The following is an 18,430-nucleotide window of genomic DNA, read 5'->3' on the forward strand; positions in this document are numbered from 1 at the left end:
TACCTGATTGACCAGTTTTTCCTTAATGTTCTTTGGATGCATCTGCACTGCAGAAATAAGACAGTTTGGCACCATTTTAACTGCCCTGGGTCAATTCTATGGATTTCTGGGAATTTGGAAATAGGGTCCCTGGAACTGTTTTTAAGGGATGTGTGTATATGGTGGAGGTGTCAGAATTGGCTGTTGTTGGTTGTTACTAATATTGCTTAATTGGAGGTCCTTGCAGGGAGAGGGCAAATTACTTTTCCCCATCCGTTATCATGGAACTGTCCTTAAATAATGCTTGATTAAATGCTGGATCATTCAGTCCCCTTTTGATTTAACTAAATACAAGTTCAGTCCTCCCATTCCGAAATGCTTGGGACCAGAAATGTTTTGGATTTTAGGATTTTGGGATTTTGGAATATTTGCATATACATAATGAGATATCTTGGAGAATGGGATCCAAGTCTAAACATGACATTTATTTATGTTTGATGTACACTTTACACAAAGCCTGTGTTTGTTCTGCAATGTTGTGGAAAGAGGAAGCACAGGGTTGCTCTGCTGGCAAATGGAGAGACTGCTCTACTTTCCGAACCCCCTGTGTTTTTGGAAAGGGTGTTTTTGCCGATGTACTTATATTTTAGGAAACATAAACCACTTCTCTGGGTATTTCTTGGTGGTTTTTACAAGGCATGGAACAAAAGGGAAGAGGCTTCGGGATACCCCAAGTATCATTGTTCCCTAAAGCAATTTGGGAATTGCGTAGCTTTCCTGATGAACTGCAGCTCCCAGCATTCCTCACCACTGGCTATAAAGGCTAGAGGACTGATGGGAGATGCAGTCCAACAAAATCAGGAGGCCTGCATGTCCATCTTACCTAAAGAGTAGATCCTAAGCCACTACAGGTGAACTACTTTCCCATCAAGAGCTTGAAATAAATTACTTTTAGGTCTATTAATTTAAAAAAACTGTTGTTGTTGTTGTTTTTGCTGTTGGGTGCCTTTGTTTTTGTTTTTTGTTTTTGGCAGAATTTCTTCATAAGGGTATTTGTCTTTGCCCTCATCTGAGGCTGACAGATTGTGACTTGCCCCAAGAGTTGTCATTTCATGAGATATCATGAGATGTTGGGGAGCTCGGGTGCCAAAAGAAACTGTAAATCCCAGGATTTCATAGGATGGAGCCATGACAGTTAAAGCAGTGTCAAACTGCATTAATTCTGCAGTGTGGATGCAGCCTTGGTAGACATCCATTCAGACTTTCTCCCTGCCTTCCTTTATGCAAAGCTCCTATTTAGCAGGTTTTTTACAGCCAGGAGATAGAGGTGCATCCATCACTGCAGTAGGCGTTGTATCAAATATTTGACGAATTGATGTTCCCGCAACTCAGAAAAGGCACAGATTTTATTGTAGGATTAAACATGCCACGGAGCCAGCTCAGACATTTGGGTGCCTGGGTGGGTAACACGTAATGGGACACCTATCACCCTCCATGACACACAAGTGCAAATCCGTGTTTCACTGGCATTTTGTGTCGTTTATATCCTGCTTTTCTGCCATGGCAGCTCCTTCCTTGTTGCGTTGTCATCAGACATCAGTCATGGTAAATACATGTGCAACGTGGATGGTGTATATGTGTATGCATGTGTGTTGGGGCTGAAAGTTCAACTAATTCCCCCCTTCCAAATTTTTGGAGAGGGTTTCTTGAAAGACTTTTGGGCATTTCTTATTTATTTATTAATTTATTACACAAAACCAGGCATGAAACCCAAGGGTTACACATCACTGTACTAGATTGCAGTGTAAAGCAGCCTGTGAGCTTGGAAAAATTACTTCTTTTTAAAAAGTACAATTCCTGGTACTCTCAACCTGGTTGAAGATTAGGTAAGCTCTCTAAGCTTTTTGCTTGAGGAAGAAGCCAGCAGAGCTTCGAAGGCTTGCAACGTGTGTAACATGCATTTTGTTTGGTCCGTGTATTGTGGATTTTGGATCATACTGTACTGCCTTTATATCCCAGGCATGGAGGTTGTGGTGAAATCTGTTTGGTGTCCTCTCCAGATCTGTTGCAGGAGAGCTGGTTAAACTTTGGCCAAGGATGTGTGTGACCTGTGTGCGAGGGAGGAGCAAGGGCAGTGGGTAAATATTGACTGGGCCAAAGTGAAAGCAGAGATAAGTGGGACATTTCTACTAACAGGAGGAGTTGGCAACAGTGCGATGATAAGAGTTGAGTACCTCTCTTGACATTCAGAATCCTTTGCCCTTTTTTCTTCCTTAAAGAAGCAGCTCAAATGTTTATTTTCACTATTTAACCCATATAGTGTGCCCAGTGGGGCAAGTGGTTGGCCCCCATGATAATGCTAGAGCCCAGAGGTCTTTGGATCCATCCTTTGGTTCTTGCAATTGTCTGAAGAAGGCAAGAGATAAGGAGGGTCACATTCTGTATAGTACTGTTTCTAGATCAAGGCAAGTAATAGTACCACTCTATTATGCTTTGGTCAGGCCTCAACTGGAAATAATCCTGTGTCCAGTTCTGGGCACCACAATTCACAAAGGATGTGGTCAAGCTGGAGGGTGTAGAAGGTCTGGAAAACCCTCAAGCCCTATGAGGAGCAGATTAAGGAGCTGAATAGGTTTAGCCTGGAGAAGAGAAGGTTAAGAGGCCATCGCTGGCCATTTTTGCTAGCCCTGACTATGCATTTTGCTTTTCTATGTGTGCTTTCGTTTTTTACCTATTGAAGCTGCCCTGGGCTTTTGGTCAGAAATGATGCATAGCCCAGCATCCACCAACTCTCTCCAGGAGCACCCCTTAGGTGCCAGCTGTGGGTTGATAGTGTCATGACAGCTTTTGGCTAAGCAGTCTTGAATGTATGGATTCAGAGCCACTGGTTTGCAGGCAGCCCTTTAAAAAGAGCTCTTTAAGCGGTGAGGCATCCTTACAACAAAGGGAGGCAATTGTTGTGTCTCTGGGTGAATGAATGGCTGGGAAAATGGCCACTTATTGTGGTTTTTTTTTTTTTTTTTGGTAAGGGTTTGTTCAGAAGCTGCTGTAGAAATGGGGAGAGGAGAGTCGGGTATAGCTTCATGTTGAATGACAAGATTGGCTCTTAAATCCCAGTTTACTCTTTGCGGCTTTGAACACATTCTGAGCCTTGCAGGTTTTAAAACACTGCAGGAAGAAACATGGGACATAAGCATTTATGGCCAGGGAAGTCAAACATCAGTATATTGCACCCATGGCATCCACTGGGGTTTGGTTGCAGGATCCTCATGGATTACAAAATCTGTGGGTGCTCAGTTCCTATTCAATACAGTGGCATAGTACTATGGTGTCCCTTATATGACATGGCAAAATCAAGGTTTGTTTTTTGAAATTTATAATTTTAAAAATATTTTTAGACTGTGGATGCTTGAGTCCACAGATAGAAAAAATCCATGAATAAGGAGGGCTTGCTCTATCTTTAGTCACTACATCCAGGTATTTTGCCTGAATTTGGAAGCCAAGCAGGATTAAATCCAGCTATTTGGGTGGTTTGATAGCGGGACTACAACTCTGGAGACCAGGGTTTGATTTCCCTTTGCTTGGCAATGTAAACCCATTACTTGATCTTGGGCAAGTCACGCACTCTCAGCCTCAGGAACCCTATGTTAGGTTCACCTTTGAGTCGCCATAAATCAGAAGTGACTTGAAAGCACATGACAGCAAGACACTTCCAGGAGGGAAGACCAGAAGTTTCCAGAAAAAGCTAGGAAAGAATGCTGCCTGAAACCTTAGCAAACTCTACAGCTTCCAGTCTTGAGTTGACAATCCTGATCTAGAAGGGCCAGTAGTTTTGCTGCTGCTTCTGTTTCTTCATCTGATTTAAAGCAAGGTCAGACCTGGCTTATCCTTGGATGGGAGATAAGTCTGGCAGGTGAAATAAGGGACAGGACTGTTGTGCCTTTGAGGGTTGTGTAAAAGAGGGAATTTCAGCAGCTGTTGTTTGGGGGGCAAGCAACAATTGCAGAAATTCCCTCTTCCATGCAACCATTAATGGTGCAGGGGACCCATTCCTTGTTTCACCTGAGAACCGTAAGGATGCAGCATTGGGCATCGCCAGATTGAGCAAAGGAAGAACAGATCCTGCCTGATGCCAAAGACAACTATAGCTCCCAGTCAGAGCTGCCTGTACTTGGACCCCTTAGAGCTGTGCTATCCACACTTTGGTCCTCTACATGCTTTGGACTTCAGCTCCCAGAAGCCTCCTGGTTGGGGCTTCTGGGTGGCAAAGTCCAAAACACCTGGAGGAGCAGTGTTTGGGAAGCCCTGCCTTAGAGCCTGACTCACTGAGGAGGTGGCTTCCTCCATTCCTGTCTCATGGCCTCTGAATAACAGGCTGGCATCACTTCTTCCGTGGCACAAGACTCTCTGGTGCCTTCTGAGCAAGTGTATGCCTGATTAATATTATCCTGAGAATTTAACCTGTAGGGTTTAAAAAGTGTTCTTGCATTTAAAAGGAGAAATTGGTCCATCTGCCATGGTTAAGAAAATGTGGAATGTAATTTTTTGTAAGCAAAGCAATGAAGGGCTTGTTGGACTATACATTGGGAAGCCTTGCATCTCTCTGGCCAGCGCTGTGGGTCTCTTTTCTAAAGGGCAGCCCTCTTTATAAACACTTCCTCTCTCACACACACATTAAGCCACTAAAGCAGGGGTAGGCAACCTTTTTGAGCCGGGGGCCGGGTTGCTGTCCCTCAGACAACTGGGGGGCCGAAGCCAAAAAATAAATAATTAAATATTTTTTTAAAAAAAATTACATAAATAAATAAACCGGGACAAATGTGGGACAAAAATTTCAAATGGAGGACACTTTTTTTAAAAAAAATGGAGGACGTGCAAAAAAATTTGCTGATTATTTAAAAAATGTTAATATAAATGCATGTTTCGGAGGCTTCTATAGACAATTGCCCCTCTTGCCCGCCGCTTGCCCCCCTTGCCTGCCGCTTGCCCCCCCTTGCCCGCCTCCTCCTGATAGGTCAAAGGCCCCACGCCCTCACGCAAGAGGCCAAAGGCTCCAGCGGCAATTGGCGGCAGGACCAGGCTGGGGCCGGTCCCAAGGCCTTGCCGGGCCGCATCTGGTCCGCGGGCCGCAGGTTGCTTACCCCTGCACTAAAGACACCAGGTCCCCTCTGGTCTTGGAAGCTTTTTTATTTTTATTTATGCATTTGATTTATATCCTCCCTTTCTCCCAAACGGGGCTCAGGGAAGCTAAGCGGGGTCAGCCCTGGTTGATTCTTGGATGGAGAACTGCCAAGGAATCCCAGGTGCTGCAGGTGATATTTCAGTCGAAGGAACTGGCAAAACCACTTCTGAGGATGTCGAGCCCAAGAAAACCTGAAATTAATAGTGTCAGCATAAGTCAACAGGAATCATGACACTTATCTAAAAGGCACCAGATCTGTCTGATCTTGAAAGCTCAGCAGGGTCAGCCCTGGTTGGTACTTGGATGAGAGACCACCAATGAAGACCAGGTGCTATAGGCAATATTTTGGAAGGAGGAACTGGCAGAACCACCTCTGAGTAGTCCTTGCCTAAGAAAACCCTATGAAATCATGGGGTCACCATAATAGACAGGTGATTTGAAGGAAGACACACAGAGAGACACTCTCCAAATCACTGTAAATGCTGCTTCATGAAGCCTGAATTTGCACATCTTGATTTGTATTCTGATTTTGGGTGGCTTAAAGCATAGACACATATGGAGGGCAAAGGCAGACCCTTCCTTTGGGCAACCGCTGTGCGTGTGTTGATCCTTTTGCTTTTATAAGGTATAGAGAATGTAATCACAACAGATCCTTTTAAAACGCACTGCTCTCTGTGTGTGTCTGTGTGCTTTAACAAGGTGTTCCCAGCCATTGTGTAGTTTAACCCTGAACATACCCAAGTGCCTGCAGTTCAATCTTGCTGCAAATCACAGTTTGTTCTCCACTTCTCTGAATCTCATCCTTTCCTCCTTGGTTTGGAACCTTGTTTATCCTGGAGAAAACAGGAAACCTTTTCCTTATCTGAATTTGGCAACTGAAGAATGCTTTAATACAACGAGGAAAACTTGGAGAAGAAAAGGACTTTCTTAAAGCTGCAGGGTCCTTGCCGCTGGGATGCTCAGGGCAAGGGAGAATTTCTCATGCTTTCTAAATTGTGGGCTTGCCTGCCATGATATTTAGGTAGCTGACAAATCATATACAACAAACAGGGCAAGATACCAAAATTAATGCTTTCTTTTCAGTCCCTTATTTTACTTCCCTAAACATTTCAATATTGATCTTTGAACATTGTTTGCTTTAGGACATACAGTTGACATTCAGGCTTTGGCAAGTGTATGACAACTTACAGAGTTTGTGATAAGTCTTGTTTGGGAGATTGGTCCTATGTCATGGTCTCTCTCTTTCTCTCAGATAAGGTGGTTTTGCCAGTTCCTTTCTTGGAAATAGTGGCTGCAGCACCTAGAATACATTGGTGATCTCTCATCCAAGGATTAACCAGGGCTAACCCTGCTTAGCTTGCAAGACCAGATGGGATCTGGTGCCTGGGAGGCAATGTCTCAAAGACTTATGGTGACCCCTTTAATTTCATAGGGTTTTCCTAGGCAAGGGATTCTCAGAGGTGGTTTTGCCAGTTCCTTCCTTCAAACTACAGCCTCCCAACACTGGGAGTTCATTGATGGTCTCCTATCCAAGGACTAACCAGGGCTGACCCTGCTTAGTTTCCAAAACCTGATGGGATCTGGTGCTTTTAGGGCACTTAGACAATATGCTATATTGTATGTCACCAGTCAACTTATAGCAACCCTTTGATTTCATAGTTTTGGGGGTTTTTTTAGGCAAGGGAAGCTCAGAGGTGGCTTTGCCAGCTCCTTCTTCTGAAATGTTGTTGTTTTTGTGTGCCTTCAGACCATTTCCAACTTACGGCAACCATAAGGTGCACCTATCATGGGGTTTTCTTGGCAAGATTCTTCAGAGGAGGCTTGCCATTGTTTTCTCCTGAGGCTGAGAGAGTATGATGTGCCCAAGGTCGTGTTTCCAGAATTGCAGTCCAACTCTCATTGTATTAAACCACTATGTGTTTAAATCCCCATTGCACCCCCTACAAGCCTCCCATTTCCCTCTATCTCTGATTCGTCATCTCTTAGCCCCTTTCAGCAACTGAGGGGTTGAGTTCTCCTCCTTGCTTTGACTCGGTTTCTATCTTTAGTGAAGCAGTGTCTCTGAGCAGCAACTGGGAGGGATTACTGATGAAGCCAGGAAGAGAAGATCCTCGAAGGAAGACATGAACCTTGAGTCAGGTTTGAGTCTGAGAAGGCGTAGGGATACTTATCACACATGAATCTCAGATTGGTGGTGCGCAGCTGCCCCATTTACACCCGTTCTTTGTAAAATAGGATGGAGTGACCCCATAGATTATAACCAGATCAGGCCGGCCATCCCAGGACTAAAATTAGCCCTTGAGGGGCCCTGTTCATTCCAGGGCAAGCCGGGGTCAAGTGCGAGCTTTATCTCTGCATTCCCAGACTTTTATAGACCCGGGAGAGACTTTGAATCTGACTTCAGCTGTGGCCTCTGGGTTAATTATACACCAGAAAATATGGGATGTAATTGCAGGATATGCCGCGTAATGTGTACGTTCTGTGTCCACGTCCCGGTCATTACCAAACTGGCAATGTGTGTAATCATATAGAAAGAGGTTTCCCCGTCCCAAACCTGCCCTGTGCCTGTAAACAAAAGCCTGTAATTTGAATTGGCCAAGAATTATGGATGGAATTCTGCTGAGGAAGAGTTCCAAGAGATGATATCTGCATTCTGGAGGATCACGTGGCACAGCTTCATTGGTGCCAATACATGTCAAGACTGCAAAACAAGGGAAGAAACAAGCAGAAATCCCTGTGTTTGGAAAAACACATCAAGGAGAGATGATGTTAGACATACCTTCTGGGTGAATAGGTTTTCTGTATTGCTGCTGGTAAGACAACTTATGACAGCGTTTTCTTAGCCAGATTGATACAGAAGAGCTTTGCCATCCCCTTTCTGTGAGGCTGAGAGAGCGTGACTTGCTCAAGGTTACTCAGGAGGTTTCCATGGCTGAATCAGGATTTGAATCCTCCTGAAATACAACACAGGCTTCTTACACATTATAAATTTTTGATGTTAACTGCTGTCACGTTGACCCCAACTTATGGCAACCCTATGAATGAGAGACCTCCAAGTTACCTTGTCCTTGCCAACCCATATTGTGAAGGCTAGGTATGGGCGGACTGGGGGCACAGCGGTGGCATGTAGTCCCCCATATCAATGGGGCAGGGAATGTGCTGCTAGTATGGCCTTCATAAGAGCTGAATCTTTTGGGTGGGAGATACAGTGTAGCATCTTGGTCTGAAATTCAGAGTGGATTCACTGTTAAAATGTCAGAGCAATAACTGGACAGTGTCTTTGACTTCACAAACTGGAGAGGGCTTCTGTACTTTTCCTCAGTGTGCAAAAAGGGAATTTCTGCAGGTATTGGTTGCTTTCTGATTGAATGACAAGTGACACTAGTTGAAATTTTAAAATGTCATTAAAAGTACCCTCTCCAGTGTTCAGTCTGGCAAACCTAGGCACAGACGCCAAGAGCCACCATTTAAACAAAGAAAGGCAGGACATTATATAAATTGATGTTTTCTTCCCATGCAGCCGCATGTTTTTAGCTACCAGGCTTTGAGAAGAATCCTGAGAAGGGATGGCATAGCAGTCACCTCCCCTTCCAGGGCTTGCTCTGTGTTCAAATCGCACCCATTAAGGAGATCCTGCTGGAAGGAGGCAGGAAATTGCAGCGTTATGAGGAAACCTTCATTTCCTTTGCTGCCAAGGAAAATGACTTCACACCTGGATTTGGAAGGCTTCTGTCACTGGATTCCAAACCTGTTTGGGCTCCTGGCTCAATATTACTCATCTGGTCCTGGGTTTCCTCTTACTGAGCTCTAAAATTAGGGACTGAAGAGGAACCTTTGAAGCCAAACAGCTGTGTCCGAAGCAGACTGGCCTGCAGTGCAAAAAGCTGGACAGGACAAGTTTGCTGAGCAGGAAAAGCTCAGCAAAGCTCAGTAGCTGTTCTCCTGAGATGGGGATGAACATGTTTGGTTAAATGCTTCCAATGCTTTTAAAGAAAAATATATGTAGAAACCAAATCCATGTGTATGTGTTTGTGTGTGTATAGATACCAAATCATAATATTTACTATTAAAACCTGTCAGCAAATATGGAAAATAAAATAACACCCCACAGATTGGGAAATGCTCAATATACATCCCAATCGCCCCCCTCCCCCGCAAAGGGAGTACAAAAGATGCCATGGGAAGGGGGACCCATTGCATTAATTTCCCACGCAAGCAAGTCATGTTCAGAAATCTACAGCAAAGGCTTGTATCATATATGAAGTGAGAAATGCCTGATGTTCATGCTGGATTCAGGAAAGGAAGAGGCACCAGAGATCACATTGCAAATGCACATTGGATAATGGAGTGCAACAAAGAACTGCAAATAATATTTACTATTTGCTGGTGTCTTTCACCCTCTGTTCTCCGTTGTGGGTGTTCATTTACCTTACAAATGCCCATTTTGTTGTTGTCATTGTGCGCTTTTTGCCTCATGGGGTAACTCTCGCTCCTTTTCCTTCTTTGCAGTGGCCAATTTGCCATCGTGAAGAAATGCCGGGAGAAGGCCACGGGGGTGGAATATGCGGCCAAGTTCATCAAGAAGCGCCAGAGCCGTGCCAGCCGCCGTGGGGTGCGACGAGAAGAGATTGAACGGGAAGTGAACATCCTGCAGCAGACCCTCCACACCAACATCATCAAGCTCCATGATGTCTATGAGAACAAGACGGACGTCGTCCTCATCCTTGAGCTGTAAGTAGGAACAGCCTGGGCTGCAAACGGGCGCCAATGTCACATTGCAGTGCTCTTTTATACTAGTATTCTTTTGGGGGAACTAACGTTCCTCATCCTTAAGGCAAATGATGAAGGGCCACCTTTCACCCTAAGGGCCAAATCCAACTTCAAGGGAGGTATTGGGGGGCAGGATAAGAGGCAACAAAGATTCCAAATACTAGAATATATCATCTTAAAGCCCTCTCTGCTTTTAATGAGGGTTTCTTTGACACTATACACTTTCCACACTTTGGTCACACTTTGACTGGTTTGGAGCCCCATTCTGTGTTATCCTGGGATTTGTAATGATATAATAATACAGGTTGAGTCTCCCTCATCCTAAATGCTTTGGATTTCAGGAGCTTTTCAAATTATGGAATATTTGCATCTATATCTATGTATATATATAATGATATATCTTAGAGATCAGACCCAAGTCTAAACACAAAATTCATTTATGCACACCTTCTGCACATTGCCTGCTGGTAATGTTATATAATATTTTAAACTAATTTTGTGCACAAAACACAGTTTGTATAGACTAACCATCAGAAAGCAAACGTGTCACTATCTCAGCCACATAGTCAAAATGGTTTGGATTTTGCAGCATGTTGGATTTTGGATAAGAAAGACTCAACCTGTACCTGGAAAATGCTTGGGAGAGTTTCTGTGTTATGCATAACATAAAATTCTAGAACATCTGTCCATATTTCTAGAATCAGGGAACAAATAAATTCCAGGCTTGGTTTGAAACAAAACACTTTCCGTTATCTATGCCAAACTCAGAAGGCAAGATTAATGAATGAAAATTGGAGGTGAATTGTGGTGCAAAGAGATCTAATCAGCAGTCTTTCAAAATTTGGACCCATTAAAGGCAGAATCCCAGGTGTTTTTTCCCTTAAAAATGAACCTTGGATTCAGCTCCTCTCTATGAGTAACAACAAGATGCATGGGATGTTCACAGGATTTCTCTGGTGGTGCTGAGAGCCACCCTGTGGAAGCCTTGCGTGCAACATGGACATTTATTGGCACAGTTTCATTATTCAGCAGCCAGGAACAGGGGCATGTCGGATTGTTAATGAGTGCGGAGAAAAGGTGTGTCGTGGGTGTGTTTTTGCAGTTGTGTGTAACAGAGCCAGCTTTAGTGTAGTGGTTTGAGAGTTGGACTATGACTCTTGAGTTGTAGCATGTCTTCAAGTAATTTCCAACTTATGACAACCCTCAGATGAACCTATCATGGGGTTTTCTTGGCAAGTTTCTTCAAAGGGGGTTTGCCATTGTCATCGTCTGAGAGAATGTGACTTGCCCAGGGTCATCCAGTGGCTGAGTCCGGATTCAAATCCTGATCTCCAGAGTCTAGTCCAATCCTCTAACAACTGTACAATCTGGTTCTCATGACCAGGGTTCAAATCCCTGCTCAGATATGTAAACCCAGTGGGTGACCCTGGGCAAGTCATATACTCTCAGCCTCAGAGGATGGCAATGGCAACCCCTCACCTGCCAAGAAAACTGTAGTTGTTGTCCTGTCAGCTAGAATTTTTTTAGCTGGATTGTTAAGACTCACAAACGTGATGCACCTCATTTTACAGAATCTCAGCTGCATTGTTTTGTGGGTTATGTCTGTTTCTATAAAATCTTTAAAAATACTAATTTAAAAAAGTATGGTAAGCAGCCTTGAGAAATTGAAAGGTTGCTCATATATCTGTTTACACACACACACACACACATGGTACTCTTTAATAAGTGATCAATAGATATTTGATAACCCCAGATTTTTCCGTCTGTATCGTAGTGTATCGGGAGGAGAACTTTTTGATTTCTTGGCCCAGAAAGAGTCCTTGAGTGAGGAAGAAGCCACCCAGTTCATCAAGCAGATCCTGGATGGGGTCAACTATCTGCATGCCAAAAAGATTGCCCATTTTGACCTCAAGGTGAGGACACATCGCAAGAAAAGCCCTGAGTTGTGCAGGAAAGTGCCATGGGGATAGCTATATTTATGGTATTATTTTTCTGCGCTGTGATGGATAGAAAGCTTATAGGAGACCTTTGAGGACAGGAGTGTCCCTCTCCATGTGTAACACAAAACCCTATAAGCTCCTTGTGAAAAAAAAAACAGGACAAAACAGGATCAACTAATGGGAGTTGTTGATGTTTTTGTTGCTTGACAATACACTCCACCCAAGATGACATTTCCTTACCTGGGCCAAACATCCGCTTCAGATTTCAGGAAGAGAAGTTTCATATGAAAAGTGTTGGGGTGGGAATGCATTTGGATTAGATCTGTCCGTAATGAGAAGAACCAATTCATTTGGTGGGGTTTATGTACTACTGCTGCTGGTACTACTACTACTACTACTACTTATGATGATGATAATAAATTGGTGGTCTTTTATTCCCTTTGCAAGTAAGAATTTATTTATCACTGACCAAAAGCACAGATTATTTTTTGGAGGAATCTGTCCTGATTCTTAGCATTAGATAGGGAGCATTTGTCAACACTACTTTTTAAAATGTAACTTGCATTTACCCCAGTCCTAGGATTCAAAGCAAAAGACACTTTGTTTGGTACAAAAATTAAAGTAAATAACAGAAACAAGTTCACATCACTAAAGAATTGAAAACTCTAAAAAGTCTAAAATGCTTGCAGGACCAAAATTTGGAAACCACTGACCTAGATGAACACAAGGGCCCTGTGGAAACACCACAAACCCAATCTGGTTGTTTGATTTAATTTCTCTGATTGTGTCTGTCTTTTCCCTTCCTTCCTTAAGCCTGAGAACATTATGCTGCTTGACAATAACATTCCCATCCCATACATAAAGCTGATCGATTTCGGCCTGGCCCACGAAATAGAAGACGGAGTAGAATTCAAAAACATTTTTGGGACGCCAGAATTTGTAGGTAAGCCTTGGTGACGACTTGATAATGGATTTTGAGAAATGTGCCTTTTGCTTCATATGAGTCCCCTTGGCGGAAACTTAAATTTCACAAAGGAATCAAAGCAGATTCCAACAGTATAATTAAACATCAAACAATTAAAAATTACAATTTAAAAACACCAAAACCCCAGCCCTCCCCCCAATCATAAAAACAGTGATCATCCCATAAAAAGAGATTAAACATCCAAATTTAAGGCATCAGAAAGCAAAGGTGTCCCTGTCTCAGCCCCCCATGGGGACCATTTTGATTTTGGAATTCCAGAAAAAGGATATTCAGTCCGTAAAGAGATTGCCTCCTGGTTCACCTCACTTCCTTTGGGTTTTCTTCCTGAATGCGGTGGATTGAAACTCAGGAGAGGAAGTGTGGTGTAGTGGTTTGGGTGTTTTATTTATTTATTTATTGGACCCGACTCTGTGAGATCAGGCTTTGAATCCTCATTTGACCAGAGAAACTCTGGGAGATCAGGGTTTGAATCCTCTCAGCCTCGGAGGAAGGCAATGGTGGCAAACTTCCTTGGAATAAATCTTGCCAATAAAGCTCTAGGATAGGGATGCTGTATTGGAAGGAAACCACAGCCAGGTTAGCCCTGCATGAACGCACACAAACACACAAAGACAGGTATCTTTTAATAACTTGAGGTTGTTGTTGAGTTTCACCATACGGAGTGTGAGCGCCCAAAGAACTGAATGTAGAGGCAGGCAAATGGATGGCCCCTGATGCAGCAGAGGACTTGGCCTCCGTGATGCTTTCTGGCTTTGTGGTTCTTTAATTACTTTGCTATAACTCTTTTTGGCATCTTGCTGAGGCTGGAATCGATGTTCCCTTTTTTTCAGCACCAGAAATTGTGAACTATGAGCCTCTTGGCCTGGCGGCAGATATGTGGTAAGTATTTGGCCTTTCAGTTCTTGCTGACGGGACAGTTGCCGCTCTCTTGTCTGCATTCTTTCTGTGCGTTGTTTTAAAACATTTTTCTTATTAGATTTTTTTTTTTTTTAAATTGACTACCTATTCTCTTTCCTTCTGTGTATGCAGATACACATTTAAAGTAACGTATGTGTTTTCCCTTTTCCCTCCTCTTTTTGCAGGAGTATAGGAGTCATCACCTACATATTGTAAGTACAGTGCTGGATTATTTGGTCATTTGTTCATTGCATTTGTAACTCACCTTTCTTCCAGAGGGCTCAAGGTGGCATACATCGACTCTGATCCCCATTATTATTATTGTTGTTGTTGTTGTTTGTTTATATAGCACTGTAGATTTACACACACATTATCCACACTATAAGCAGGTCAGTTGAAAGCATGGATACCAAGAGAGAGAAGAGGCAAGAGTAATACAGTAAGCAGGAGTGGGCAACTAAAAGCATTGTATAAATGTGAAATCTGGCTTTTGTTAATCTCTGTTTATATGCCACTTGGCATGAGAGGGCTAGAATTGTGGAGTGTTTTTATTTGATCAGACCAATATAAGTGGGGTTTCTTATATTTTATCTTCCCAAGAGCCCTTTGAGATAGTTCAGGCTGAGAGATAATGACCAGCTGAAGGACATTCTTCTTGCTCGAATTCAAAGATATAGCTGTGTTAGTCTGTAGAATCAGTCTGTAGAGAGATCTTGCAGCACCTTTGAGACTCACTGAAAGAAAGAAATTAGCAGCATGAGATTTCCTAGACTTAAGTGCATCCAAATGCACCTGAGGAAGTAGACTGAAGTCTACAAAAGCTCATGCTGCCAACGTCTTTATTTCAGTCACTCTTCTTGCCGTCTGCCTTCAAGTAATTTCTGACTTATGGCAATGCTAAGATGAACCTGTTTCTAAGGCTGAGAGTATGTGACTTGCCCAAGGTTACCCAGTGGGTTCCTATGGTCAAGAGGGGATTCGAATCCTGGTCTCCATAGTCCAGCTCTCAAACCACTAGACCATGCTGGCACCACTACACCATTTCGTGCTCATATCTTTTTCTCATTGGAGAGAAAAACAATAGGGTTGAGAATGTTTTGCATGGTAAAATGCTATGCTGGAAAAGCTGGAAAGGGTCTCCCCCAGTTTGAGACAGGCCCTTTGACCTCTCCATCTCATCGATCCTTTCTCCTGAGCAAACTGTTGGCTATGAGGAACATAATTTCAGCATTGCAGCGTTGCAGATGTTTAGCAACGAAGGTGCGAAGCCGAGAATGCAGATGACGATGATAATAGTTCTCCTTCAAGCCGGAGAAAGTTCCTGCTGCCCTTGCTTTAGGGGCAGCATTGCCCTGTAACTCGATTTCCCAGTTCAGCATTCCTGTTGGGAGACTGACAAGAAAGTGCTTTAGCATCACCTTAAACAAAATAGGGAGATAAACAAAAGATGCCCATTATAGTAAAGGACACTTGAGACAGAAAAACAGTCTCTTCCCCCCACCCAGCTAAATTAATTGATTGATTGCTGAATGCCAGTTTTATTATTGGCATGCTTACGTTGGTTGTTTGCAACTTTTGCATTGAAGCCAACAGCTGAACTGTCAGAAAAATAACCTTTGCTGGAAGCTTCCTCACTTCGATTTCAAGTGAAGCTTCAGTTTCCTTACACCTTGAATGTATAATTTCAGCAAATTCCTTCTGAGCAGAGGTGGCCTCAAACATTTGTGTATCTGTGATGGCATACCCTTCAGCTGTCCTGATTTGGCAGGAACACGGTCCCAGTTTCTCTCTTCTTCTTCCCACTTTCAGCCTTGGTCCTTAGCTTACTTTAGTTGCTGCAAACTGAGTTCAGAAAGTGCAAAAGTAGTTTGTGCTCCATTATCTCAGCAAAAGGGAGAGGAAAAGAGAATCTGGCCCTTTCCAAAAGGCTCAGGCCAAAGCTAACTGCTGCCATCTCACCCAGCTTTGTGTGTTCTTCCTCAGTGATAACTTTTCCCATCACCCGGTGAGTTACCCTAACCAAGTGGGGATTCGAACCCTGGTCTGCCGGTGTCCTAGTCCAAGACTCAGACCACTACACTTCTCTCCCTTATATATGAGATTGCTGATAACCAGTTAATGAAAGCAGCACAGCATTTGTATTGCATAAACACATAAATTTGCTCAGAGAGCCAGCGTGGTCTTATGGTTTGAACATTGGACTACGACTCTGGAGATCAGGGTTCGATTTCCACTCAAGCATAAAAACCCATTGTGCCACCATGGACAAGTTGCACTTTCTCAGCCTCAGAGGTTGACTATGGCAAACCCCCTCTGAAGAAACCTGCTTGGAAAACCCTATGATAGGTTTGTCTTAGGGTCACTGTAAGTCAGAAATGACTTGGGGGCACACAACAACAAACACATGCTCACACAATTGTGCTAAAAACAATAGGAATCTTGAACTGGAGACCTTCACTGCAACATCTTGCAGTTGGGGATGAAGCCTAATCGTGGTTCATACAAAGGGGCCATTCAGACTACCTTTTAACCCGGATCAGGAATCAATTCTTACAAATGAAGTTCATATTTGCCCCAAATCTGTCACAATCCATTTTGAGGCATGCACAAGCGTTTCGTGGCAAATGCCCCATAGCACGGGTCATTTAGAATCGGGTAGAAAGCCGTCTCTTTTGGAAAAAAACGGGTTCGGCGAATATGAACTTGCCCCCCGATCATGATCGGGTCAAGTTCAGGGGAAGGATTTAGGTCAGAGGGAGGGCAGAGGGCAAGTATTCCCTCCCCTTCATCGGGGCGAAGGGGGAGGAGGAGGAAGGAGCCAAAGGGTCCCAAGAGACGGAGGAGGATCAGGAGGAGGAGGAGGATTAAGGAGCCGGGGGAAAGCAGGGGGCCATGGAGGGCAATCGGGAGCAGGACCAGGAGGAGAAGGAAGGAGCCAAAGGGTTCCAGGAGAATCGGGGACAGAGGAGGAGGATGAAGAGCCAGGGGAGAGAAGGGGGCCGTGGAGGCCAATCGGAGTAACGGAGCAGGAGGAGGTTCAGGGCAGGTCAGAGGGAAGGCACTGAACGGAGCAAGCCTCTGCTCTCCCACCAGGCAGATTTCTATTTTTAAAATAAAATTTTAGCTTCAGGTAGACATATAGAATGCTGCTGGCTGCCTTTCCCTTTCATTTCCGCCTCCAGCAGCAAGGCACTTTGCAAAAGGCATTTGCAAAAGCCTTTTTTCCTATGCGAATGTTACAAAGGTTGCTCTTTCCAATTTGGCAAATTGATACAGAAAGCTTTTGCTACTGTCTCTAAGGAATTAAGAGGTAGCTGAGGCAGAGCAATGGATGCATAGCATTCTGAGGTGAGAAATGTATTATTATTATTATTATTATTACAGTGGACCCTTGTTATACGCTGGGGTTTGGTTCCAAGATCCCCCGTGTATAACAAAATCCGTGTATGCTCAAGTCCCATTAAATATAATGACATGGCAAAATGGTGTCCTTTATAAAAATGGAAAATCAAGGTTCGATATTTGAAATTTATACATTTTTTTGAACGTTTTCAAACCATGTATGCTTGAATCTGCGTATAAAAAATCCGTGTATAAGAAGGGCCAACTGGGGTGGCAAGGTGAGAGGATGCAGAGATGGCACTGGATTGCATTTTGGGGCAAATGGAGCCAAGGGAAGATCTATGACCTGCACTGACCCAAATCCCCACAACACACACACACACACACAGAGGAAGTTTTTAAATTTGACAGCATCTGCGCATAGCCTGGTTCTTTAAGGGGGGGAAGCATACTTCCAATTGCCCAATGAGTGCAGGAAGCATCACCTGTGATGATCGCGGAACTAAATTTGATTGACAGCCAGGAGTCTTCATTTTAAACCCGATTTCTCCAAGAGGCCATTCAGGGTTAAAATACCCTGATTGGTAGTCAGCACTTGCTTCCAGAGGGATTTGGGGAGGGGGAAACCGAAGTTTCCCAGTTCCTTCCAGTGCAAAAAGGTCAGTCTGACTGGGCCCAAAATTCACACTTAGAGAAAGCACAACTGTTTGTGAACCAAACAGAGGGACTACTTGTGCAAACATATTCCATATTCCGCTCTTCCGCACTGGAAAACAAGAAGAAGTTGCGCCAATACACAATGGGGTCCTGGTCCATATTCCCCACCTTCTTGGCAGGCAGGTATCACCCAAAAGTAACTCTTATCTCACTATTCTCTTCTCTGTTAAGCCGCTTCTGAAAAAACCTTCCCTGGACCCCCTGGATATGAACAACTACAGGCCTGTTTCTTTGCTGCCATTTTTGGGCAAGGTAATCGAGAGGGCGGTTGCTCTTCAGCTCCAAGCTGTCTTGGATGAAACCAATTATCTAGACCCATTTCAAACTGGCTTCAGGACAGGCTTTGGGGTTGAGACTGCCATGGTTGCCTTAACTGACGATCTGCGTCTGAGCATCGACAGGGGTAGTGTGACCCAGTTGGTGCTCTTAGACCTCTCAGCGGCTTTCGATACGATAGATCACAGCATCCTCCTGGACCGCTTGGGGGGATTAGGTATCGGAGGCACTGCATTGCAGTGGTTCCGGTCCTACCTCTCAGGCAGGTCCCAGAGGGTGCTGTTTGGGGACAGTAGCTCCAGAAAGAGGGAGCTCCTTTGTGGAGTCCCTCAGGGAGCTATT

General features: G+C 44.0%; 1 protein-coding gene across 2 annotated transcripts in view; it reads left to right on the forward strand.

Annotated features, from left to right (window-relative positions):
* The window catches only part of LOC149307106 (death-associated protein kinase 2-like), a 40,446-nt gene that overhangs the window by 16,965 nt on the left and 5,051 nt on the right, over positions 1-18,430 (forward strand). For both annotated transcript variants that reach the window (XM_089538127.1, XM_089538128.1), the window contains exons 3-7: positions 9,671-9,892; positions 11,706-11,844; positions 12,685-12,814; positions 13,687-13,735; positions 13,939-13,965. In XM_089538127.1, coding sequence (XP_089394253.1) covers positions 9,671-9,892; positions 11,706-11,844; positions 12,685-12,814; positions 13,687-13,735; positions 13,939-13,965 — 567 coding nt within the window. The remainder of the gene's footprint in view (positions 1-9,670; positions 9,893-11,705; positions 11,845-12,684; positions 12,815-13,686; positions 13,736-13,938; positions 13,966-18,430) is intronic.

This window comes from Sceloporus occidentalis, unplaced genomic scaffold (assembly GCF_023333645.1).
Source record: "Sceloporus occidentalis isolate IW3139 unplaced genomic scaffold, rSceOcc1.0.p SCAF_9, whole genome shotgun sequence".
Lineage (NCBI taxonomy): Eukaryota > Metazoa > Chordata > Lepidosauria > Squamata > Phrynosomatidae > Sceloporus > Sceloporus occidentalis.